Raw genomic sequence first — 24,511 nt, forward strand, 5'->3', positions numbered from 1 at the left:
TGGAATCTTTTTCAGTCATTCTAAAAACGCAGCAAAATGAAAAGTTCCTAAAAAGGAACATGAAATCAGTGGTCAGTCACAGCAGGAAAACAGACGCTCTACTAAACTTTATCTCAAAATGCAATGTCAATCTGTACAACGGGGAAAATCCCTCTATTTACAGTACTTTTTTTGTACAGTTATAAATTTTTCTTATGAGCACGAACCACAAACATTCCCATTTGTACCATAATGGCTGAGCTTTAGGAAGGGAGGAGACTTTTATTCTTAATTGCTCACCATGTGGTCCTGACAAGAGCAAGTTTGTCACGCAGCTTCAAAGAACTGATCCAAAGTGAGTACCTTGATTTAAAAAAAAAAAAAAGTATGTGCAGTGTTGAAATATGTTTCAAATAGAAAAAAAGTATAGTTATATAAAGAGCACAGTCATAACTGTCTGCTCTCCTCCAGATCTGTAATAAAAGTCCTAAAGCAACAAGCTGTTTGATGTCCCATTAAATACACTTAAATTCCACTGTTTCCATAGCAGCACTGTCAAATAGGAAAGTCTGAAAAAGTGCACAGTTCTTTTTCTTTCTTTTTGGACAAAACACTAGTCTTCTAGTACCACATGCTTGAGAGTGTTATTTAGGCACGGGTCAAGAGTCTTCATCCTCGTCGATGTAAGGGATTTCCAGGTCATCAAAGCTCCCGCTGATCTGGGTCCTCACGGTTGTAGAAGGGTCGGAGACGTCAGGGCTGGGCCTCGAGCACCTGTGTTGGGTTACATTTGGTTCATCTCCTGGCAGCGTTTCGGTCGGTGTGAACTCGTTCTGGGCATCATCTCTCTCAGCCATCAGACTATGGACCCTCTGAGCCAAGTCAGAGGGTTTACGCGGGCAGGCTGGCCTCTGGCTTCCCACGGCCACCTTTGCTGGTGATTAATCAACATATTTGGTTCAGCTTGCAGCACAGACACAACCAACGTAAAATTCTGAATAAGTACGAAGGAATTTGATATGACATAAACCAGCTAGCAACGAGTCTTCAGCTGCAGTTGGTTAATAGCTTAACATCACTTTGGATGAGATCATTTGGTCTGCATGAAAGCCTCAATGAGCTTCGACGCAGCCCTTTCTCAACACAGAGAGACCTGACGAGGACCCTCTCCTAAGGTTTGCGGTGATAGGACAGTACATCAGGGTGTCTCTAGCACCACAACACATTTATAATGATGTGTTGTGACACATTTGTTCGAAATCAAGAAACTGCAGGTCTGGCAATAAGCTCATGGTGTGTGCACATTGTAATTTTGATCATTATTTGATCAATTTTACGGTTCTGGTCTGACCTACTTTCTTAAACTCACTTTTCGTGCGCGCACCTGAAATGTTTCGAGGATGTGACACTCCGAGTGTGTGAAGAGAATTTACTGCATCGTGGCTACAAAGACATACAGAATACAGTTGCGGAAAGGTTCGCAGCCATTAGTAAAATGTGTAACTTTTTAATTCAGATGTGATCAAATGGCCTTTTGTATAAAACAAATTAATATTGTAATATGAAATAAGTTCCGATCTCAAACCCAGAGGAAGGGTAGAAGACCTTACCTCCCTACTGACCTTCCGAGTCATCTAGACTCTCGGAGCTCGTCGATGACATGTCCAGGTTGTCATTGTCAGAGTTTTCCTGCTCCAGATCAGGTAACCGACAGGCCAAGTCCACCCTAGACAGAACAATCATATCATTACTCACCGATTATGAAACAGTTCTTGTGGTTACTTTATTCTAATGAAGGGTAAATTCAGCTCACTTTTCTTGCTTGATGGATTTAATTCGCTCAATGAGGGTCCTCTCATCTGAGTCTGTCTGATCAGGAACATCCAGTTCTGAGGGTTTTTCAACAACCTGTGCAGAAGTTAGAGGAGCAGTTTGATGTCAGATTGACTCAAAACATGAGCCTGTCCATGGCTACTGAAGTTTGTTCCTTCAGGAAATTTGCCATCATGTGGAATCATATCTGAAGTTATTAACTACGAAGCCATTTAGAGGCAACAAGGGCCCTTTGTTTTCTTTTCTTTTTTTTGGTAGCGTTAAACAATTTAACAGCTGCAAGTTCTCTGGTCAACTCCACAGTGTATTTCAGTGGAATAAGTAGGATGCGACTTCACTCAGCTTCATTTAGAGTCAAAAAATTTGTGAGAGGAGCTGGATCAAGCATGAAAACACCCGTCAGTAGCTCCAATCAGCGTTTCTATCGTATGACAAACTATACAATATTCCGGCACTCTGCTTAACACAGGTTTCTTTCTCCTGTTGCATTTTCCTTTGACCGTCTTACTGTGTTTTGTCTCTTCAGCCTGAGCTGGTTGACAGCCAAAGCTTCTGCATATTCCAGCTCCTGGATATTCTGCATCTTCTCAGTGTAGCGCCTGAACTGCTCGGAGATCAAGATCTCCACACACCTGCACGCAACAGGGTCCAAGCTGAGTACAACGTGTAGGCCACAATGGTTCTCTTATTAACAATGAAGAATAAAATGAACTTTCAGTGAGAAAAAAATGCAGGGAATGACTCACATTGTAGTCTTTGACACGTCTTTCATACCAAGAAAAGGGTCGTCAGCATCAGGGGAGCGCAGGATGCACGGCGCGAACACGATGGCGAGGGAGCTCGGTGACATCTTGTTGTGGTCTTCCTCTTTTGCAACTCTGGAAAACACAGAAACTCATGACTCACTCAAGAATTAGCAAATAGATGGAAAAACTAATTTCAGAGTACCGAGGAAATTGTTTTATCTTGGCAATAAATAATGCCAAAGACAACATAAATGTTCAAGACAGGAAATTAATAAACCTGACAAGGTGAAAGATGAGGCGCTCCAGTGTGTTGTAATTAGCAGGGGGAAGTTCATCGACCTTTTGGTACACAGCCCTTATTTTCTCTGATCTCTCTGGAAGCTCTGGGTGAGAAAAGAAGATCAGTGTGTTTACAGATTGTAAGAGAGAATATTCATGTCGCATTACTACACACAGAAACTGCTGCTGTGTTTCCCTCTAACAATTCACGTTTGACATCTGTGACTACATCTCTATTCCCTCGATTCAAACATGACGAGCTCCTTCTATCAGGCCTTTGTTGGAAAATGCACGCGCTCATCTTCTAAATACCGTTTAAATTTACTCACCCACGGCATGCAAAAAGTCACTGTAGAGGGAAAAGGTCATGAGGGGGTCCGGGAGCTCTCTGAGCCAACGTTTAACAAGGCCAGTGATGGTGTGGATGGGGTAGTTGTCTAAAGTTGCTGTCTCAGGATCTAATGACAGAATACAACAAAAGATTTGACTTAGTTTACAGTTTGTATAATCAAGACAATCTGATGCGTTAACTATATCTATCTATCTTTATATATTTATATAGGTAGGTAGATAGATAGATCCTTCAAAATTCTCTAATTGCTGAGTGAAGATATCATACACAGACTGTATTATTAGTGACAATAATGGTGTGCAATTTACAATTAATTTCTTACTAGTCTCCAGGATTTGGTGGAGCTCCCGCGCTCGACACGTTGAGCCTGACTTGCGGTAAATGCCCTCCGTATAAAGGCCATTCAGCTCCACGTGCATCAGCAGCAACTCCACTACCTTTGGAACAGGGTTGGCCTTACTGGTGAGAACACAAACCTGCACCCCAAAGTGAAGGGAGCCTGGTACGCTGTCATCCTAACACACAGGGAAACAGACAGAGAGGTCTCTGTGTTTGTTTGAGAGTTATTCAAGAACAACATAATATTTGTATTTGAAAATGTCAGGACTTACCAGCCTGGCGCACCGTGTCGAGCAATCGGTGATGATTTTGCTCAGGCATTTCTTGTGACATATTAACTTGCAAGCTACAGTGAAAACAAAAGAGACGTGTCACTGTTGCTCTCACAAAATTATAATATGATTTTCAGTAAACTCACCACTGCACATGTAGGCTTTCTCCATCCCCCAGATGTAGGAGCCACACAAGTCACATGACTGCATAATGTTCACCTGGTAAGTGCTGAACAGGTGATCCAGAGGACCATCAGGCTGCGGAGACAACATGTAAAACAACAACAACAACAAAACACAACAAATTAGCTGACTGATTCATAATCAAGTGTTAACACAGTACAAATTAAAATATTCAGCTTACACATTTGTCCTTTTTCCTTCTCTTCTTTGTCTTGGGAGCCTAAAAGAAGACAGAAATGACACGCCTGTTTATACTCTAGTAACTACACTCAAAGTGACTGATAATAAGTGACTATTACACTCAAATTTACCTTGACTGGTTCTGACTCCACCCGCTTCATCTGGCCTCTAATGAAGCCGTCCAGCACAGACTGGAACAGGTTGACCACCAGCGAGACTTCACACTTCTGTTTCGCTCCTGCTAGCGAGGTCACCTTGTTGTGGTAGCCCTTCATTAAATCTTTGTAGCCAATTTGGGGCTTCTGTCAGTAAGAGAGTGTGCATGAAAACCCTATTTGAGAAACTCCATGTTTTGCATGTTTGTGAGACAATTTGTTGTAGAGCCAACATAAGTGTTACGGAGAACCACAGACAAGTAGAAAGAAAAAAAAGAAAAACGAAAAGGAGACGCACGAACCTGGACAGAGTACATGCCTTTGATGGTCTCTCTGAACTGCATGGTGGCCGAGAGGAAGATGCTCTCGGTTGGCGACAGCTCTTTTATTCTTGTTCGCAAATCATTCACCTGATTACAAAGGTCAGTAAATAATGAACACATGAAACACAGGATCAATCAAACATAAAAACCACAGAGCTACTTCCTGCTAAACAAAGTGTTTTCCTTTGGAGAAATTCTGAACATAGACGAAAAATTAAAAAGAGGAATTATTGAACACTTAACCAAATACACAGAATAAAAGTAAACTTAAAAGTAAACTTCAAATGAAAACTTCTTAAGAATGGGTTTTTTTGTGAATATATTGTGGCTCTATAAGATGTTGTCTCATGTCCTGCTACCTCTCTACTCATCTGTTCTCTGTTAAAAACCAATTCAGTTCATCGGTAGCAACAAATTGCACATGCGCAGTGCAAACTATTAACAGTGTATCTGTTAGACCTGGAACCACTATCAATAAAACGTAGCAGCTTCTCATCTCCCTCCCTCAGGTGAAGTCCTCACTTGATTGCCGAGGAATTCGTCCAGGTTTCGCAGCTCTTTGGAATCCGTGATCTCCCGGTCCAGAGATGCGTTCCACTGCAAAGCTCGTGTGGCCCGGCTGATTCGAATGGTGGGGTTACGTTTGACTCTCCCGCTGTCCTGGTCTGGCATGTGGTAGGGATGCGGGGTGTAGCTGGGCAAAGTGACTGTAGGAATTGACACACTGCATTAATCGTCCAGTATAGTTCCAAATATAGTGACAGTCTCATATAGCTACTGTTTGTCCTGGCATTATATAGATCATTTCTATATTTAGAGGAGACTCCTTGACATTTCACACCCTCCTGAGGCAGTAATGATTGGGAACGTTTTTACATTCCAATCTGTGACATCTTCACTGTATCATCTTTGCTTTACATGCTGCCCTCCAATAATTCTGTCACGCAGCCTTCCCTGCTGTGTCCTATTTAAATTGCACAAATTGTGTTAAAAAATATTGGCAGTATAAAAACGAGGACATCACGATTCACTGAATCAAACTTTGGAATGTTTAGTTACCATGTTTATCCGGTGGAGGAGGGTCATGGTTTGTGGGTAATTTAGGTGTTCGCTTCCTGAGGAACCTACTGAGAAACCACATCCTGTAGAAAACAGAGGATATATAAAAACAACAACAAAACACATGGGTTAGTCCTGAAAAAAATTGAATAATTTTTATCATCAAACATTGGTGGAAGGTTTTCACCTCTCAGGCGTAGTCAGCTGTGATTGGTTCGACTGTTGTTGTCTCGAGTCCTCGGTGGTGCTCCCGGGCGGAAGGCTAAACCTCGACCCGTCAGGTTCCGCTGTTAACTGCAACAGTGTGATAATGTGAATTATAAAACAAAACAAAACAAAAAACAACAAGAAAAGGACAAATAAACACAAAAGACCCCAAAGTATAAGAGTTAGTCCTGTTTTTCTGCCATTCCCACCTTAAGCAGCTGCACCATTTCTTCAGCTCCCCACCACCAGACCAAGTCAGCACAATCGTGGCCGCCCGTCACCATTTTTTTTAAAGTTATCATGCAAAACTGCCCTCTCTTACCGCCACCTGAGCTGAGTAAAATTAATCAAAATACCACAGTGGGACTGAGTTATAGCCCACTTTGTCCACACATACAATTTTGTCAAAAAAATATTAGCGAATTAATTTCACATCTTGGTCCAAAAATTGTGTGATTTTTTTGGGGGTCATTTACAAAATTCCAGTGACTGAAAGTAATGTGATTTCTACTCTAACTGTGTGAACATGGGTTGTTTAATAACTGATTAGTATGTACAATGTTATGAAATATAATATGACCTAAAAAGCAGCTAAATGTACATTTAGAAAAACAAGTATGACTTACTGAATCAGTCTGAGATAATAATGTACCATGGACAAATAGTTCTACAACTCATAATGAATTTTATGAGTAAACTGAGCATGAAGGATAAGAACAATAACCTTTGTGTGAACTTTTAAGGGACAAAAACAAAGTGGTGCATATAATGGTTCAGTTAGGGCTCTGAGCTGTAGTCCCTGACTCATTCTGATGAAATGAGCCTCGGAAACAGGAGCACACATTTCCTTTTCAGTTTTCTGAGGCAACAAAACATTTTCTCATTGCTCGGGGTTGCGAAGCAGAAATGAGAAGTCCAGGATCATTGCAACATTCCATCCGTTCGGAACAGTCACATGCAAGACCTCCATGCAGAGGGAGAATTAGATCAAACTGTCCCTTTGGTCAGTACCTTGACCTGGGATTTGAAGGACCGGACATCCACACTACTGGCCGAGCTCTTCAGCTTGGGCACTTGTGGGCTCATGGGAGGCAGTGGAAAGCTCCAGTACTCACTCTCCTTGGAGCCCCCAAAGTTTATCATCAAACCGCTGCGGGCGTAGGCTAAGCGCCGCTTGCGTTTGGGTTGCTTGCGAAAACGAACCCTGACCTAATTGGGCCAGGACAGGTGATGAGGTACAGTCTGAGAGGTCCTATGGTTTGACTTAAGAGGCCTTAACTTAACATGAGGTTACAGCTAACACAACAAGGACAACATTTATTGTTGCAATAAGAAAAAACTCTGCAAAAAGCAGAATTCATAATTGATTTGAAAACTTTAGCCGAAGATGCAATGTTGTTAATCATGTAATCACAAAAGACAGAGGTACCTCGTTTGTCGAGGGTGAGCTGTCAGAGCCTGATGAGCTCATCTTGGACAGTTCATCAGCAGACATGGACTTCCCTTTGTGCCTGTGTTGAAGAGGAAAATGTCAGAAGAGTAGTAAACTCCGGCAGCAGCTTCGGAATTTGCTTCACAACAGTTTTTTGGTACCATTTCAGATGGTAGATGAACCCAGAAATCTAACACTTACTGAAAGCCATCTTTCTGTTTGTCGCTTCGTCTCTGTATTTCTGGACTTGACTCGTCTGTTGGTTCACCTTCGCTTATTCTTTCCCTCCACCTCTCAGCCTTCCCTTTAATACCACCCATGTCTCTGTAGCGCTGAAGGGAACTGCTCTTTGAGGGGCTGGTAGAGCCATCGTCGCAGCAAACGATAGCATCCAGGGGAAGGGAGAGGGGTCGATTGAGAGGTGGAGGCGATCCTCGACCCTCTCTCTTCTCCCTGCTCCTGGACCTCGGTGCAGACTGGCCGTTGACTGGGTCTGGCTCCTGGGCCCTGCTGGGGCTGAGCTCCACTTTGTGTTGTCTCTTCAACTCTTTTTTTGCTGAGCTGTTAAGTAACAACAGTCAGAGTGTAATCACAGCAACGGTATCTATAATGTCAATTATAATGCAATAAGATCTTTTTTAAAAATCTGAAATACAAACCAGCAATTGCCTATATCAAATTCTAGATGGAACCAAGCCCATCGAATCTTGTCACAATACACTGACATTGGCATGAGCTGTAAAATGGATTATAACTTTAACTTACAGAGCAAATAAGCCACAAGTATATTTGAGGTAGTTTTGAAATTTTCTCTTACATCATTTGTCCACCAGGGAGCACTGACAAGTTTATTTTTACCTCCTTAGAGGTTAAGTTACAGTCCAGTTTGTTTGTTTGTCAGTCAGCAGGATTACACAAAACCACCAGGCTGAGTTCCATGAAACTTGATGGAGAACCCATTAAATTCACTTCGGAGGAAAACCACAGGTTTGTTTTTTTTTTCTTTGACAGGGGTCCAAGTGCTGTTCCAGTACCTTTAACTGTAAAATGGCCTGTTGAGTACACAATTATTTTATGGCATCGTCTAAAGAAACACCAGATGTGGGAGAGCTTCAGATTATCTGGGCCATGACTTGAAATGTATATATGTTTGTGTTATGGAAGACTTTGCAAAAAACCTCATGTCTGTGAAATTTTATTGGAAATAAATATCTGAGACAATAGCACCCCTGTCATTTTTACGGGTCAATTTATATTATTTTTCAAGATAAAATACAAGCACTTGGGAACCTGCTACAACAAAAGGCAGGAGAAATGGACTCAGTTCTAAATTGATATATTTACTTATTGTAAATTAGTTTATTTCTCTGCGCAAGCGCTAACAGAAACAGTCAGGGTAGAATACCTGTCTCGCCCAGGCTGAGTTTCATGCTGCTCTGACGTCAGTGAACATCGCCATGCTGACTGGATCACTGTCGCAGCTCGGTTCCGGTTCTCATAAAACTCCCGCCAGCCCCTCTGAAACACCAGAGATCCTCAGTCACCTTTAGTCTGTTTTCATGTTCTGCATTTCATCCAAGGTTTGTGTTTTTAACCCAGGACACTGAACAGGAAAGCCAGTTGCTTTAAATGGCTGCAATGCTGACGACTTGAGACAAGGCGCATGTTCAACAAATCGTCTCCATTTAACGTTTTTTTGGCCACTTCAACCCACTGGAATGAGTAGACTGGTCCTAGTACACATTGCAGTTAATATATTCAATGTTACCATATCTACCACGTAATTTATAACGTGAACTGTACCTGTATGATCATAGTCGCATCTCTTTTTTGCAGGAAGTGTAACCGTATCAGACAAGTACGGAACCAGCGCTGCAGGATGATGATGCGGCGCATCACTTCCTTGTTAAGAGTATCTTGGAGCAGTTGCCTCTCCTTTTCTTTGAGAAACACCTGAGCAGATTATGAAGAGCACAAGATGTGATAGGGTACATCTGCACTGCACATTTTTATATATGTTTTTACTACTTTTTCTGTTGTGACATTGCTAGGCCCTATACTATGTTGTAAATTTAACATACCTTGGTTTTCCCTATTTGGTAGGTGGTCTCATCCATGCCCATCCTTGTGAGCAGCTGTGCGATGTTTTCTGGAGTCCCTGTTGCTCCTTTTGGAAGTAAAATCCTCAGCTTCTCTACAAACTCCTGTCATCAGGAGAACAACGGCATCACAAAGGCATGAGGTTGAAGTCTCTCTCTTTGAAAATCCTTTGAATGTATAATAAAGCAGAATATTCATCATTACCCACCTGAAACGTGTACTTGGCACTGTAGCCGGCCTTCTTGATGTGAACCATCTGCAGTAATCCTGTATACTTGATTTGCCTGAGCACGAGCTCTTTATCAAAGTGCAACTCCTTCTGCAAAAGACATTTGCATGAGTGATGAGCTACATCATCCAACAGAGCAGCATGAAGTCGTCAAGTTATCTGGGTGATGTTCAAGAGTCCTTTACCTTCTCAGCATTGGAGCGGACACAGAAAATAAACGAGGGCTCGGCGTTTCCAATCTTGTTCATCAATTTTCTGAGTGATGCCTGTGAGATGCAGAGTGAAAAACAAGAAAGCGAACATGTCCAACTGTCCTACACCACATAACGTGCCTTGATTTAAGACTTGGTAGAACACACAAACCTGAAACTGAGTGCAAACTGTAGGAGGGTTCATCTTCTTTGGAGGGTGTAGGATGCATTTTGTGGTAGAGTCGTGCACCCCGAGACCAACAATATGTTGGAGGGAACGCAAATCCATGAGATTCTGAGGGATAAATAGTGAAATTCTGGGACCTTACTAATTCAGAACATGAGGTATTTTTGGATGGATTCACAGGTAACTCAAGAACTGATGCATGCACAAATTAAACAAATCAATCATTTCACTCTTGTACAGCCAGCATTTTAACGCTTCAAAAATGCTAACACTTTACCTTCGGAATGACTTGTTTTTGTCGACCAGTTCTGTTCTTCCTGCAGAAAATACAAACAGAGATGCTTCTAAAGATGTGCAGCTTGGCAAACAGAACATCAAAATGTGAACAATGCAAAAAAAACAACAACAACAACAACAACAAACAAACACTTTTCATATTCTTCACTTACTTTCTCTTTTCATAATTTGCAAAGATGTCCTCAAAGACATCAAGAGGGTGTTCGTCAGCGTGATCGAAAGAGAAATCCAGTGTGAAGCTGTTGCTGTAGATGTCACAGAGGTGTTTGTCACTTAAAGCATTGGCGATACATATGCTTTTCACAAGCATAATTTTGCACACGTGTTCATCAATAGTCAGCCAGGTATGTATAACGGTCACTCTGGGTCAATCTTTTAAAATACACCCAAGAATGATAAAGTTTGCGTGTCTTTACTCCTTTCATGAACACATCAATATGCACCTGGAAAGTCTGTCCATCGTACTGCTGCGTTGTTTCAAGTCTTTGAGGGATTTTCGGGAGGCGCGTCTGGCAGCCACTGCAGCAATAACAGAACAAGCCAGTTATAAATCCCATCATTACTCAAAAGAAAAAGAAAAAAAGGCAAACGGGTAGAGAGTGTCCATGAGAGAGAAACCATGCGGACAAGGCTGAATTAGTCATTTGTCAGTGAAACAAATGTAGTTAAAATAAAAACTGACACATGCAGAGTTTTTCATACTTTTAGGACACACCAAGTGAGTCATTGAACAACAAAAGCTACCCACTCATTTCTGCCCGCTTGCGTCCATTGCTCTTGAATACTGTGAGGATGCGGATGGTGGCCCGAAGGACACCCCACCGAAACAAGGCTTCTGGACTGGATGCAACCAGCTGATGCAGGAACGCTCGCTCACTGGTTCGTAGAAGTGATATGATGTCAGGACGCGTGTGCTCTGTGTTTTTCTTGAGAAAATCCTGTGGAACAAGACAAATTGTGATTAATATGAAGCGTTCTTTCACTGCTGTTGCAGAACCCCAAACTGAAACTGTGACATTTATTGCACGTAATCACAAAACCAACCGTCCCAGTACAACCACATTCTTCACAGACGAGGAAATTCTATCAATTATTCACATGCAAAGTTTTTCCAGTTTTCCCCAAAACTAGCTTATCTGGCAAGGCTACTGCAGACCCAGAGTGTTAAGAGTCGTCATGCTGTATCATCAGAAACGTACATTTACTGATATTAAAACCTGTTAAGTTGAATGCGGAGATATTTGCAGTGTGGGAAAACAACTTCACCTTGATAGAATATGTAACTTTCCCTGCAAAGTGCTGAATGGCAAATGAAGGATTTGTGTCAGTAGTGGCTTCAAATATTGGGTTGTCTGTTTGCTGCTGCTTTAACTTGTCCAGCAGGGTTTCATCTGTGGCCTGAGGGATGCTGAGGACACATAGAGAGAGGGAGAGAACACCAATTCAACATAAAGTATGAGATTTTGTAAGGATACCTCAAGTCAACAGCAACAGAAAGAACAGCAGCAGTCAGTTTTGTAAGAGAAGATAAACACTGGCTGGTAATAATGATTTACTAATTTTCATTTTAAGTGATTAAAAGAGGGGAAATGATAGTGTTAGCATATCCTGTAATCCATGCAATTTACTTAACAAACTGTACTGCTATCTGTAATCATATGTAATCACTGGGATTTCAGCTGTGTCAGCCAGCTAATCTCATTCGATTCACATTTGCATCTACAAACAGGATTTAATGACATTTTTAAATCAGTGTTGTCATTTGGCGTTCAGAAAACACTACTGAAATGAATTTCTTTAACCCTTTGTGAAAGTTGTAATGTACCACACAGACTGCCTTGTTACCATCTTCTACGTCAATATATTTTTATGGCCTAAGTTCTCTTACCTGCTCTCCTCATCCAGCAAGCCAAAGAGTCCAGTTGGTTTCTCACTGATCAACTGAATGCAGTTGCTGTTGTCAGCGTAGTCAATGTTGTTCCAGCTGATGCCCTCTGCCACATAGTCCTCCTGGAAAAGAGTTATGTTACAGTTACTGAAATAAATCAAACTATATGATGGCTGCAAAGGGAACAGTTGTGGTCTCAGGTGCATGGTGCCTTTGGTATACACTGAAACCTGAATACAGCTACAACCCTCCAGTAAACTCAGGTGAAGTCACTAAAACACAGCCCACAAAGGCATGAGATATTCCACACATACATGGAAATAAAGATAGCACTTATGATCATAATAACACCTGTTACAGAATTTCACAACAATAATAATAATAATAAAAATGATCATCCTACTTGTTGAAGCTTGAAAATGTGCTGGTTAATGTAATACTGTAGTTTTTCGTTGGTGTAGTTGATGCACAACTGCTCAAAACTGTTTGTCTGGAGGTTTTCAAACCCAAACATATCCAAGACACCGATGGACAAACACTGAAAAAAATAAAAATAAAAGACATTAGGAGCACGATCATCCGTAATGAAATTCACTGATTTGCAGACTGTGGTGTATTTCTGTTGGATAATGTTGCTACAAAAAAATACACGGTGGATGACTGTGACCTACCACCCTTAAGATGTGACTTACAGAAACGGACTCCTCCATGTCTCGTCTGTTGAGCAGAGCGTGGTTGATGTGCAGGATGATCCAGTCGAACAGAGCGCTGTATAAAGACTTAGCCATGGACTCCCGCGCTGTGGCGGCCTCGACACACAAAGAGATCAAACAAAGCAATTCAAATATTGATCTTGAGTTCGTTCGATGATATCACACTTCTGGCAAAACAAGACCACAACGCCAATACTTACAACACTAAAGGACTTTCACTTCTCAGTTCTGCATGGAGTGAGACGAAGTAGAATTCCTGCCTCTCACATGTACAATATGTGGCTTCATACCAGTCCAGCTGTTTGTCCAGATTCTCAATATACTCCATGTAGTGCAGAGTTTAAAGGAATTTAATAAAGTGTCTGTTTTGTCAAAATGAAACTCATCATTTCTCCTTCAGGACTGAGATGCCATTGAGTGATGAATAATTTTTAGAAATTCATCGGAAACATTGTGATTACGCGACGTGACCACAGTCACCTTGATGTTTAATCACAAAAACCAGTACATTGTTTATTCCAAGTAAACACCTGAAGATATTTCCCCGAGGCATGACTGAGGTATCATGCGTGATAAAAAACATACCTCCTGTAGTGTATACTGAGGAAATATGGTGCCATTGGCAGTCACGACTCTCCTTTCAGTCAAGGCTTTTACCAGTAACTCCTGTTTTACCTAAAATAAACAAAAACAGTTGTGATAATTCTACACATTATCATCATGACATTATTTTCCCAAAGTCTCTACTTAATGATCATTAAAAACGGGAAAGTTGAAACTTTTGTTTTCCATAACACAGAAGTGTTTTGGATTTCGTGAGGATGAGTTCATCTGTTGCTAAGATATTCCACGAGACAAAATCTTTAAAACATAATGCATTCCAATCAGAACATTAAACTGTCACGACACCGGACTTGAAGCCATCACTTAATTGTGAGTGACAGTTCAACAGATGATATGTAATGTGTGGTATGTCAGTGGGTAGCATACGTCACCACTTCAGGAACGTACCTTGAGCAGGTCAGCCAATGTTGACAAAACCTCCGCAGGCCCAACCTCCAGGAGTTCAGTGTTCTCTGACTGGGTGTAGGTCACATTGCCCAGGTGCAGGATGGCAGAGAGGATGGAAAATATGCTAGATGGACAAACACACCCAGATACGCCCAGGTTGCATGAAAGAAATACTCAGTTGTAGAGTCAGGTGAGAGAAGGTATGATGCCAACGGTAAAAAACAAAACAAAAACCCTTCTATGAGTAAAATACATATTTGTGTGCGTGTCTGTTTTGACCAACAACTGGTTTTTGTAGGTGAATTCACATTAACAGCAGCTGCGGTGTGGTTTCACCAACCTGAGCAGGTTATAAACTATTCTGCTGGTGTCTTAATGTGCTGCTGCGTCCTGGGGCTGTCAGACGCTTGCTGACATGAACGCTGCATTTTTTCCCCTGCTTGACTTGACAAGCTCTGACTTGCTGGTGGCACAAGTATAGAAAACAAAACTGGGTGCTAGTTTTCAGTTAAATGACACACCGCCTCCCCGTCCTATGAAGACAGCTCACTGAGAGCTGTGCAACGTCAGCACAGACAGACTGAGGAACACGGGGTAATGTTGCCGGGCCGTTAACAGCAAATATTTCTCGTTCAAATATTTCCCTGATTATAAGCTTTCCCCACACTCCTGGAGGTCTGTGGCCTTTTTGTCCTACTACACATTCCTGAGGCTGTCCAAGTTTACTGTTTTGTCCTTAGTGACAAAGCCCACACGTCCAGCGGTGCTTAAAATTAACTGCCATTGTAATTACAACATGCTAACGTAGCCCATTCTTTATTCAGCCCCCGGCCTTTATTTCATGAATAACTACATCAGCCTTGTACTTGAAATACAGAATTTGAGACTTTTTACTGACCTGAGCCGACACTCTGGTGCTTCCCTTCTTACATACCTTTGTTTATGTCATGAATAGATGCAAAGACAGCAGCACATAGAATAAAACATGCTTTTAAGAATTGATGAGGGGAATTAATGAATCCATTCTTTCATTCCCGTTTCTGAACATGGAACTGTCCATGGAGGGCCAACACTTGACGCCCACTGTAGTCAATGAATGCTGTCTTGTACATTTACCTGAAGGCGTCCAGGGCGCGTTTCACAAAGAAAATGACTTTAATGACACCACAGTGAGACAAGACTCCACTGGTCTATTAGCAGTTTGGTTTTGATAGTTTTAATAATAATATCACGACCGATATTTTTTAATTTTTTCCTGATGGCACTTATTTAGTTGTGAGGAAAAGATAATTACCTGAGTGAGGTCATGTTTACTGTCAGGTGAGCTGCCTGGCGACATTACAATCGTGCACTATTGAGGCTGCTGACGAAATGCTGCTGCCATGGCAACAGCACTGCTGTTGTATAACACAAATGTTCAGTGGTTGGGCCTTCAAATTCTGGTTGAGCAGATTACGTACTGTTTCTTGGTGGAGGTGAGGAAGCCCACCATCTCCATGGCCTGATGGAGCCTCTTGTATTGCTGCCTAAGTTTCTCCTCATCCAGGTCGAGGTCTTCCTACAAAACGAGATATAATAAATAGCAATGCACTAATAATGAATGAATCTCTCCCAATATTGTATGCAGTGATGATTTTCCTGTTGACGACTTCTACTTTCGATGAGTTGCAGGTTTTCCCAGGTTTGATAACAAGTGACACATCAAGTTTAACCCTTGCCCTCCCTCGCACTTTCTATTTCTATGAAGTGTGCAGATCAAAGGTACCTGCTTAAGGTAGCGATAATCTTGTGGCTGGAATAGATGAAACTCCTCCCGCTCGTCTTTGGACGCTCCAATTAAGAGATAGTAGAACACGTGGTAGTTCCTGAGGTCAGAGGTCACAGAGTATTGATACAGTTGATCAGGGCACACAGCAAGTTCGACTTCATTTGTGTTCAACATTTTACTAGAGGTCACAGTACAACTCAAATCTACTGTACAGGTTTAATTAGATTTTTCAAAAATAAATAAATGTTAACGAACATATCGGATAGCATTCAGGATTCCACCAGGAGTCTCTCTTACCTCTCACACTTGTCTCTGTTAACCAGCCTGCCCTTTTCGAGAAGGTACTTCTCAATAACTGCCCTGTGCACACACAAGGAGAGAATGTCAACTCAGCCCATGGTGGTGCGGTACGGTCGCCAGAATTACGACGAGTTCGAAAACCGAACTGCATAAACATTTATAAAGACAGCATTTACTGTTTACAGAGCCTGCAAATGTCTCTACACAAGGAGCGAATGGCCTACCCTCTGATGACACCACTCTCCAGGTAGTTGAGCTGCATGAACTTCCCAAACCGACTGGAGTTGTTATTCTCTGCAGTCTTAGCGTTGCCAAAGGCCTGTTTAAAACAAAGGAAAATTTTGCTTTCATTCAAATAAACAGATCATTTGGGGGCATGTCTCTCATGGACACTGGCACCCAGACACTGTCTTAACAGTTTGCAGCGTAGCAATCCTGTAGATCACTGGATGGCAAGGAGCTAGCGTGTTAGTGCAGTTGGTTAGACTTATTTTCAGTGTATGCAGAACACAAACCTAAAAAAAAAGAATCAGCAGTCGTACAAAAGAGAAAATGAAAGTGAGAAGGGTTTGCTTTTCTTTTAATGATGTGAAAACAGAATTGCTACAGGCAGTGTTGACTGATGTTGTGTCCACTTGGTGTTTATACAGCATTGACATGTGTTAGTCAGCGAGTTACAATTCAAACAGATACAGAAGACGAATATTATTCAATCTCCTCCACCTCCGGTTTAGGTCTTGGGCTCCTGAGTTACTAAATTCTACGTTCACCAGTGAGTTGGCCTGCAAAAAAAAAAACGCTTCATCACCAAAGTTTACGATTGGGAGTTCTGAGGTCCTCCCCTGTTCTGCCTCTTTATATTGAGGAAAATAAACTGTCACTTGCAGTCAAATCTCCAGCTAAATCAAGAAAATGGAGACAAGGCCACAGCAAGATATGCCGGACTTGACTGCTGACATCAAGCAACAGGAACAAATCTGAAAGTGGTGCAAAAAAACAAAGTGACAAATGTTGTGTGGCTTTTAGTAACAGGGGTGGCTGCTGGTGCTGCTGGCAAATGTTGTGTTGTAGGGAGTTTGATGACAGGTGACTGTAGCTTCCTCTCAAGGGGCGTGGTGCTGTGAGGTGACCACTAGATGACACTAAATCTTACATGCTGGTCCTGAAAGGCCCCGGTATGACACACGCAAATAGATGTGTTATTCTGAGCCACGCTGGAGGCAGTATCTGAGGTTCACACTCCACCCAACAATGTCACCTGGTCAGATAACACAAGATTATGCGTACTCATGACAAGGTACTGACTCTGGATCAGCTTTATCTTCCAATCTTTAAGCATTTCCTAAGGGGGGAAAAAAAACCTCAAATTGAATTCATGTTAGCATCTGGAACTATCAGAGTTCTTCATTCCACTGCGAGCGATGCTGAGGCTCATGTCATAACAGGCCAAAGCAGTGCCTTCAGACAACGCGCGAGCCCTGCGTACTGTACTGATCTGCAGGCAGGTGAAATACTGGTTCACTGGAATGTTCTGACTCGGTGCACCTCTGTAAACATGGGTAGGTCTCAGACATGCATGGCTTTTATCGCAACCCCGTGAATCAAAGATGGAAAGTGCAGGAAAAAAGACACAAGCACACAAAGACAAAGATGCGGAAGGTATTTGGAGCGAGAGAAAGAAACAGGTGTTTGCCGTGTCCCAGCCTAAGGGCTGGATCTGGGAAAGCTCCCTTTCCAAACTGAGATACCACAGTGTTATGCACCCACGTAACAGTGTAAAAGTAACTGTGCAAAATGTTTTAAGTATAAGTTTAAACATATATATATGTATGAACTGCAAGTTTGATAAACCACACTTACTATTACTGTGATAAACGACACTCAATATTAACTATCCATATTTTCAATGCAGTCCTTAACTGCCAACTGATCCACATGATCGTGTCAGTGTTTTTATAAGCAAAAACATTAGTTTGCAATCATTTTAGTGACTGACACTAAACAAATCACTGTGACCAAATCACAACTGAAGCACTTTTGCGCTGACTATGGGTTTTTCCGTAAGTCTGAATTCTTGCTTGTGTTGTACGTCGCTTTGGACAAAAGCGTCTGCTAAATGAAATTGTAGAATTGTTGTAGAATGTAGAATGCAGAATTAGAGTTTTTCCAGTTCCAGCGCTGCTATATAGAAAATCAGACACTGACGGTGCAGCGCTATATTGTACTGTTTTATCTTTTTGTATTTTTCAATCAAAAATGATTTGGAATGTTCAGGAGGTACTTCAACAAGTCTGGGAACCACTTATCTAAAAAGGGGCATGAGAGTGGGTCCTTCAGAGGATGTGCTTACATCGACCAAACCGGGAGTTCAGGCTCGTCTATCACATGCCTGCTCCTGCAGTCTCAATGACTCGAATGGACCCTGAGCTGGTTTGAGCACTCGGGAGGGCCGAGCTCACCCTGGTCACGGGCCGGTGCTCTGTCGCATGGTTTGTAATTGCACCACACACGCACGCACGCACGCACGCGCCAGAATTTCGATGTGCATGGGGTTTGGGTCATATTGAGTCATATTAGCAGGAAATAAGTTTGTCTTGTTTGAGTGTCACTCTGTATGTGAGTGTGTGAAAGGCAGAGAGGGACAGCGGGGCCATAGGAGTGTATCTATGTGTTCAATGCACAGCTCTACAGTAGAATTCTATCTATTTAAAGTAGTAAAGATAAAAGAAAATCAATATTTAGCGGTCCATGTAGCTACTGTGGCTGGGCCGCCACCACTGAGTCCATGTGTGGGAAACTCTGCACTGATGTTTCCTGACATCTGTGTGTTAATTCAGGAGCTCGACCTCTGAAATATGAGGTTGTGAACCTGATCATGTGAGCAATTTTAATCTTGAAATGCAGACTTTGGATAATCAAAGAGCTGGATCATCCGAACAAGGGTCGGAGGGTCTGATAGTGAGGTTTCGGGGGATAGTATGGAAAGAGCGAGCTGCGAATGGAGGTGATTTCCTTTGTTGGGTGAGTCTGCAAGCAAACCTGGCTGAGCCTGTTCTGACATGTTCCTGTTTCTCTTCTCTCTCTGGAGTTACCTTGAAGACAACGCCCTGCACATTCCCGCGAGGAGCACCCAGCTTCCTGATCACCAACACAAACCTCTGACGGAGACTCAGGCAGTTAACCGCTATTCTTACTTCTGCCTGCTGCTGATTGGCTGATCTTTTTTTTTTTTGTAAATCGGTACATCTTTTAACAACGCGCATGTTTTGATATCCTCACTGCTCGTTTTAAATCCAAGTGCTGAATACTTCAGATCAGCGGAGATACCAACCCCAGGCAGAAACAGAAAAACAACATTCAAATTTCAGAATAAAAAGGAACACGTATCTTGGGGTGACTCATCAACACAAAACAAAACTCATCATGGAAAATATCGCAAAGCACGTCAAGCGATCTTCATTACTAAACACTGGCACTGATGTTGGTGTAAAGGCTTCAATCAAAGCAAACCAAATCAAAGTCACTCTCTTTCCTCGAACTAAATCTCAGGGTCTTGAAAAGCTTGTTAGTATAAGAACACAAAAAAATATCCACAAGCTCAGGGAGAGGGGAAAAAAAATACTCTAGCGGAAGCTTATTTCAGAGAGAAACTTGTCGGACTTGTTCAGAATGAGGAGGAATCCATGTTTAGGCCCTGTCTACAGCTGGTCTCTTGGGATTGTGAGGAGGCCTCCGGGACAAAGAGGACCCGGATCCTTTGTTTGAGAGGTTAGCTGGTCTTTGGGTAGAAGTAAAACATGTACTTGTGTACTGTTCTGAAAAAAGAACTGTGGACAGTCTTTGTCAATAAATATAATAGCAACTGGAACAGTGAGGGAGACAAAAAAACAAAAACAAAAACAAAAAAAAAACGAGCAAACACAATAGGGTCTTCGCCCCGGAGGACCTCCGGGCTCACGCCCTAAAAAAAGCAAGCTAATAATATGTTTAAAGAATTAAACCCAGCCTCCGACTGGCTGATCTGTTTCAACGCAGCGGGAAACAAGAAACACCTTAATTCCAACAAAACGTTGTGTAAATTCCAAGAACATGGGAATTTCCATTTTCATCTGGCCAAGTTTCACATCAGTAAATAAAGCAGGATGTTTCTTAATTCAACCAACAAACAGAGCAGAAAGCAGATGTCATGGGCAAATGTGAGTGAGTCACTTGTGACTGTTTGTTGACAGCCAACAAAGACCCGAATGTAAGAGTGAAACTAAAGTCATGGGGTTAAAAATAACTGAATTCCCAGATGACATGCAGGGTGTTAGCATCTGGTGCTTTTTTTTGTGTGTGTTTGTTTGTTTGTTTGTTTCAAGCAAATGTTTAACACGCTTTTTAAACGCGGCAGAACAAAGTGTTAGAATATCAAACACAAGCAAATGCTGACGAACGGGATGGCTCCCGAGTAAAGGTGGTGTTTTGTCACTTTTCTTCTTTCTTTTGAGCAAAAGTGATTCATAATTTCTTCTTAAAAAAAAAAAGGCATGGGACAGGATCGGGCATGTGAGTGCAGGTCTTTCTATCTGGACGCTACAACCTGATACCAAGATACTAAACAAGGGGAAACAATGCAAACAAAGAAGTGGACACCATGTCACCATGACTCTGTGCGTTGAGGACCGCAGACTCTGTGTCTCTGTCACAGTTTATCAGCTTCGAGTCAGCTGGTTAATCAGCATCTGAACCGAGACGCACGACTAGTTTGTCAACTTAACTAACAGCATGGACATGGTTTCTTGTTCCTTACTGACTCCAATTAGTGTGGGTAAGAGGCAGCTGAGAGAACTCACAAAGAGAAATACTGATGTTGACATGGAGGAGACATCAGGACGCAGGAACTCAAACAAGCAAACGAGCTAACTGCTGATACGTCTGAGTCAGAAAACTGTGACAAGGGAATTTAAAACATTCCCAGAGGCCAAGACGAGGTCATCTGGCTTGTTTTGTCCCTAACACCACAAAGTATTTGATTTCTACTGATATCCAGCAATAAAACCTCATGTAAGAGAGGAAGTATGTTGCATATAGCTGGTGAAATAAGCATTTTTCAGTTTAATAATTGGCGGATACATCAATTACTCCACATGAAAAAAACTTAAATCAGTAACAACTCTCTGCCTTTTGCAAAGTATGTCGAAAAAGACAAGAAAAGGGAAGTGAGAAAAGCAATTTATCAAAAAAATTTCAATTCAATTCCCTTTTGTCATATTCAGCTGCTCCACTGCATATTTCACAGGGTCCATAAATAACAAATACACTGCACCAGAAATAACAACAAGATCATTTGCATCTGAAGCGCCTGGGCAGAAGTCCACAGTGGAACCCCGCTCTGAGGATCAAGTTATAAAAAAAAATATGATCATGATTTCAAACAATGCATCAGAAAAGAAAAGAACTGTTAGATCCTCGCTTTGGAGAACCAAGAATTCTGTCAAAATTGACGACGATTCAGTGACGGAATTCATACTTCCTGCTTTGGAAGGACCTTTTTTTTCCCCCCCTTCAGTTTAATAAATAACAGGGCACATGATGCATGAACTGGACTGAAATGTATTGATTATTGCAGTATTGTGATAATCGCCTTATTGTGAGCAAAATATCGTGATATTGTTGAGTTACTCTGTGCTTGCCACCATGTCTGTGTGTGACTTACACTTGTACAACTGACCACGTGACACACAACCACAGTGAGCCCTTACACCGCTCATGTTGTGGGTGTTGTAGTTTTTTTGGGGGGTTTCAGCAGGTGACCCTTAGCTTGACCTACCTCGAGCACTGGACTGGCCCCCAGGATGATTCGTTCCAGCCCGCTGGAGTATGTCCTCTGGCTGAGTGCAGTCAGACAGTGGATGAGATAACTGCTACTCTCAGTCTTCCCAGATCCACTTCCACCAGAGATCACGATACACTGGTTCACCTGCCTGTTGAGCATGGCTCGGTAGGCCATGTCGGCCATGGCAAATATATGAGGGCTTAATTTTCCCAGTGGCTGGTTCTCATACATCTTGATGTACTTGGGGTTGTAGTAAACAGGAAGGAATTTATTGGGATTCACGGCGATGAGGATGTTGCTGACGTACGTGTAGATTTTGTGCTTGTAGAAGCGTTCACATAAAGCCTCCACGATGCCGTTCTCAGTCACAGTGGGGAGGTTGCAGAGATCATCGTAGTCCTCTCTGCTGATTTCTCCTTGGCTGCCCCCATTCTTGGTCTGCTGCAGGATAAAGTAATACCCGTGGCTCTCAGGGTGCCACTTCTGGGCCTCTCGGGGCCAAAGCAGGACCCGGTCCAAAGGGAATTCCTCAGCCTCCAATATCCTCTCCTCCTGGCCTTTCTCCCTGACCTCCAGGAGGCTGTAGGTCTGACTTGAGTCCAGCGCCAGACTGACCACAGCATTGCGGATGACTGATCTAACTGTGTCTCCGGGGCAGACCTGCAGGGGACAGTAGGTGACCGTGTCCTGGGACAGTCGGGGGTAGATCTGCACAACACGGGCCTCTCCATCTGGGGTGCTCATCCTAATTCCCAGAGGTGGACTTCAGCATAACTCACTGCAACCGTCTGACACTCTCCACTGGAGCTAAAGACACAAAACACCCGTTGAAGTGACACACACACACACACACACACACACACACACATTGTAACTGACCGTATTTATTTCCAGTAACACACTGCATGGGGTCGAAAAACCTTCAACGTGCAACTCTCATCAAAAATCCCCACAATATCTTTAAATATTCCAAACTACACATGTGACAAGTGACACATACCAGGTGTGATCAAGTGTCAATAAGAAAATAAACCTCACCTGTCGAAGGTGAGCTCTCATTTCATCTCTGGAACACCGCCGGCAGCGAGGAAGGAAGGTCGGTGCACCCCGGTCAACGCACAACTTCAGGGAAGGAGAAAAAAGAAAAAAGAAAAACTTCTTCACCTGTGCTTCCACGAAAAGGTGAGTCACAAAAACTGACTGTTCACGATTTTATGTTAATTAAAAGTAACTCACAGATAATTCGGCGGCGTTCCTATCCCTATTTTCGACCGTTTATTTGAGTCATTGCGGATTGACGTGTCCTCGTCGTCCTCCTAGTTGAAAAGTTGAGCTAACGTTACTTCCTAGATTTCTCCACACACACACAAACACACACACACACACACACACTTCGACGAGGTGGAAATACAAGATTTCCCCCTCACTGGCCTGAGAGATATCGCCCGTGAGTCAGGAGGAAATAAGTGTCGATAAAGACACAGCAGTTAATCAGTAGCGAGGGACGTGAGTCTACGATATTAGCGAAGGGAAAATGAGAGAGAGCGATGAAGTTTATTAGCTCCAATTTGTTGTCACGGGAGACCTGTGGTGCATCAGCGCGACCCAGTGGCGATTCGTGGTATTACAACCACCTCTCAAAGAAAGATTCTTAGGTTAATAATAAAAAATAAAACCCAAAACCTTCTTTGATCCATTTTTTTCTACCCAGGATCAGGTATTTCTTTTTATTTATTTTTGTGTGTGTTTGTGGGCATTCTTTCCAGATTTTGAAGAGAATGATCCAGATGAAAATATGAGTTCTAAATCTGAGGATTACCATTAATGGATTACTACTGCTTTAGCTCATATATCTCAGTGTTCTGCGACTGCAAAATCAATTAAAATGTAATCAAAATTGCAATACAGCCAATTTCTTTCTTTCTTTTTTCTTCCTAATATATCAAAGGCTAATTGTGTGTCAAAATACCTTTTTTTTTAAAACCATAAATATTGACATGCTGCAGTCACGTCCTGCCTACACATCAGATTCTAAAAACCCAAGAAAACATTTGTGTGATACAGATTGTGACAAAAAAAGTTATTATCATAAATCATATTGAAATCGCAAATTCTGATAAATACATATAAATATGATTTGTCTAAATTATGCAGCTCTATATAGTTTAGTAAATATCTTAATAATAATATAAAGATTATCGGGCTGCACGGTGGTGCAGTGGTCAGCACTGTGGCCTCACAGCAAGAAGGTTACAGGTTCGAGTCCCGGTTCGGGCGCGGGATCTTTCTGTGTGGAAACTGCATGTTCTCCCTGTTCCTGCGTGGGTTCTCTCCGGGTACTCCAGCTTCCTCCCACCATCCAAAGACATGCAATTTGGGGACGAGGCTGATTGGATTCTCTAAATTGACCGTAGGTATGAATGAGTGTGAATGGTTGTTCGTCTCTGTATGTTGGCCCTGCGATGGACTGGCGACCTGTCCAGGGTGAACCCCGCCTCTCGCCCGATGATGCTGGGATAGGCTCCAGAAGACGACGGTGGATGGATAAAGGTTACCCAGCATTGGGTCAATGATATTTTTAAGCACAACAAAACATACATCCAGTTGCATCTTTATTTTCAAACAGTGAAATCCCTCATCTGACCCATAAAACGAATACTTTTTACTGGA

At 42.3% G+C, this 24,511-nt stretch overlaps 1 protein-coding gene across 7 annotated transcripts; it reads right to left on the minus strand.

Moving 5' to 3' along the window:
- Positions 1 to 92: 92 nt before the first annotated feature.
- myo9b (myosin IXb) lies at positions 93 to 23,379 on the minus strand. 7 transcript variants are annotated; one of them, XM_086204169.1, is made up of 42 exons: positions 23,078 to 23,379; positions 22,880 to 22,963; positions 21,836 to 22,648; positions 16,248 to 16,342; positions 16,021 to 16,083; positions 15,721 to 15,820; positions 15,416 to 15,513; positions 13,956 to 14,079; positions 13,530 to 13,619; positions 12,924 to 13,040; positions 12,635 to 12,769; positions 12,232 to 12,353; positions 11,610 to 11,751; positions 11,092 to 11,281; positions 10,787 to 10,862; positions 10,496 to 10,588; positions 10,324 to 10,363; positions 10,032 to 10,154; positions 9,854 to 9,934; positions 9,648 to 9,758; positions 9,421 to 9,543; positions 9,143 to 9,292; positions 8,745 to 8,857; positions 7,541 to 7,900; positions 7,337 to 7,418; positions 6,919 to 7,116; positions 5,888 to 5,994; positions 5,701 to 5,783; positions 5,164 to 5,348; positions 4,621 to 4,728; positions 4,295 to 4,465; positions 4,165 to 4,203; positions 3,947 to 4,058; positions 3,801 to 3,874; positions 3,512 to 3,704; positions 3,167 to 3,295; positions 2,836 to 2,941; positions 2,559 to 2,690; positions 2,321 to 2,444; positions 1,793 to 1,887; positions 1,602 to 1,705; positions 93 to 753 (listed from the first exon to the last, which is right to left on the minus strand). In XM_086204169.1, the coding sequence occupies exons 3-42, from the start codon at positions 22,583 to 22,585 to the stop codon at positions 707 to 709; spliced, it is 5,385 nt and encodes a 1,794-aa protein (XP_086060295.1). In that variant the 5' UTR covers positions 22,586 to 22,648; positions 22,880 to 22,963; positions 23,078 to 23,379; the 3' UTR covers positions 93 to 706. The 7 variants fall into 7 exon arrangements, with proteins under 7 accessions (XP_086060295.1, XP_086060293.1, XP_086060299.1 ...); XM_086204167.1 differs by having other exon boundaries at positions 93 to 913; XM_086204173.1 differs by having other exon boundaries at positions 1,590 to 1,705.
- Between the last annotated feature and the right edge of the window lie 1,132 nt (positions 23,380 to 24,511).

Source organism: Aulostomus chinensis, chromosome 5 (assembly GCF_037954235.1).
Source record: "Aulostomus chinensis isolate RoL2024-O1b breed Wild chromosome 5, RoL_Achi_v1.0, whole genome shotgun sequence".
Lineage (NCBI taxonomy): Eukaryota > Metazoa > Chordata > Actinopteri > Syngnathiformes > Aulostomidae > Aulostomus > Aulostomus chinensis.

Bases quoted from the DNA above. Each gene is read 5' to 3' on its own strand.
- myo9b (XM_086204167.1), bottom strand. From the start codon at position 22,585: ATGAGCACCCCAGATGGAGAGGCCCGTGTTGTGCAGATCTACCCCCGA. The intron at 11,282-11,609 runs GTGAAGTTGTTT...CTTGTTCCACAG, and splicing joins AAGTTACATATTCTATCAAG to GATTTTCTCAAGAAAAACAC. The intron at 10,364-10,495 runs GTAAGTGAAGAA...TATTTTCTGCAG, and splicing joins GCAAATTATGAAAAGAGAAA to GAAGAACAGAACTGGTCGAC.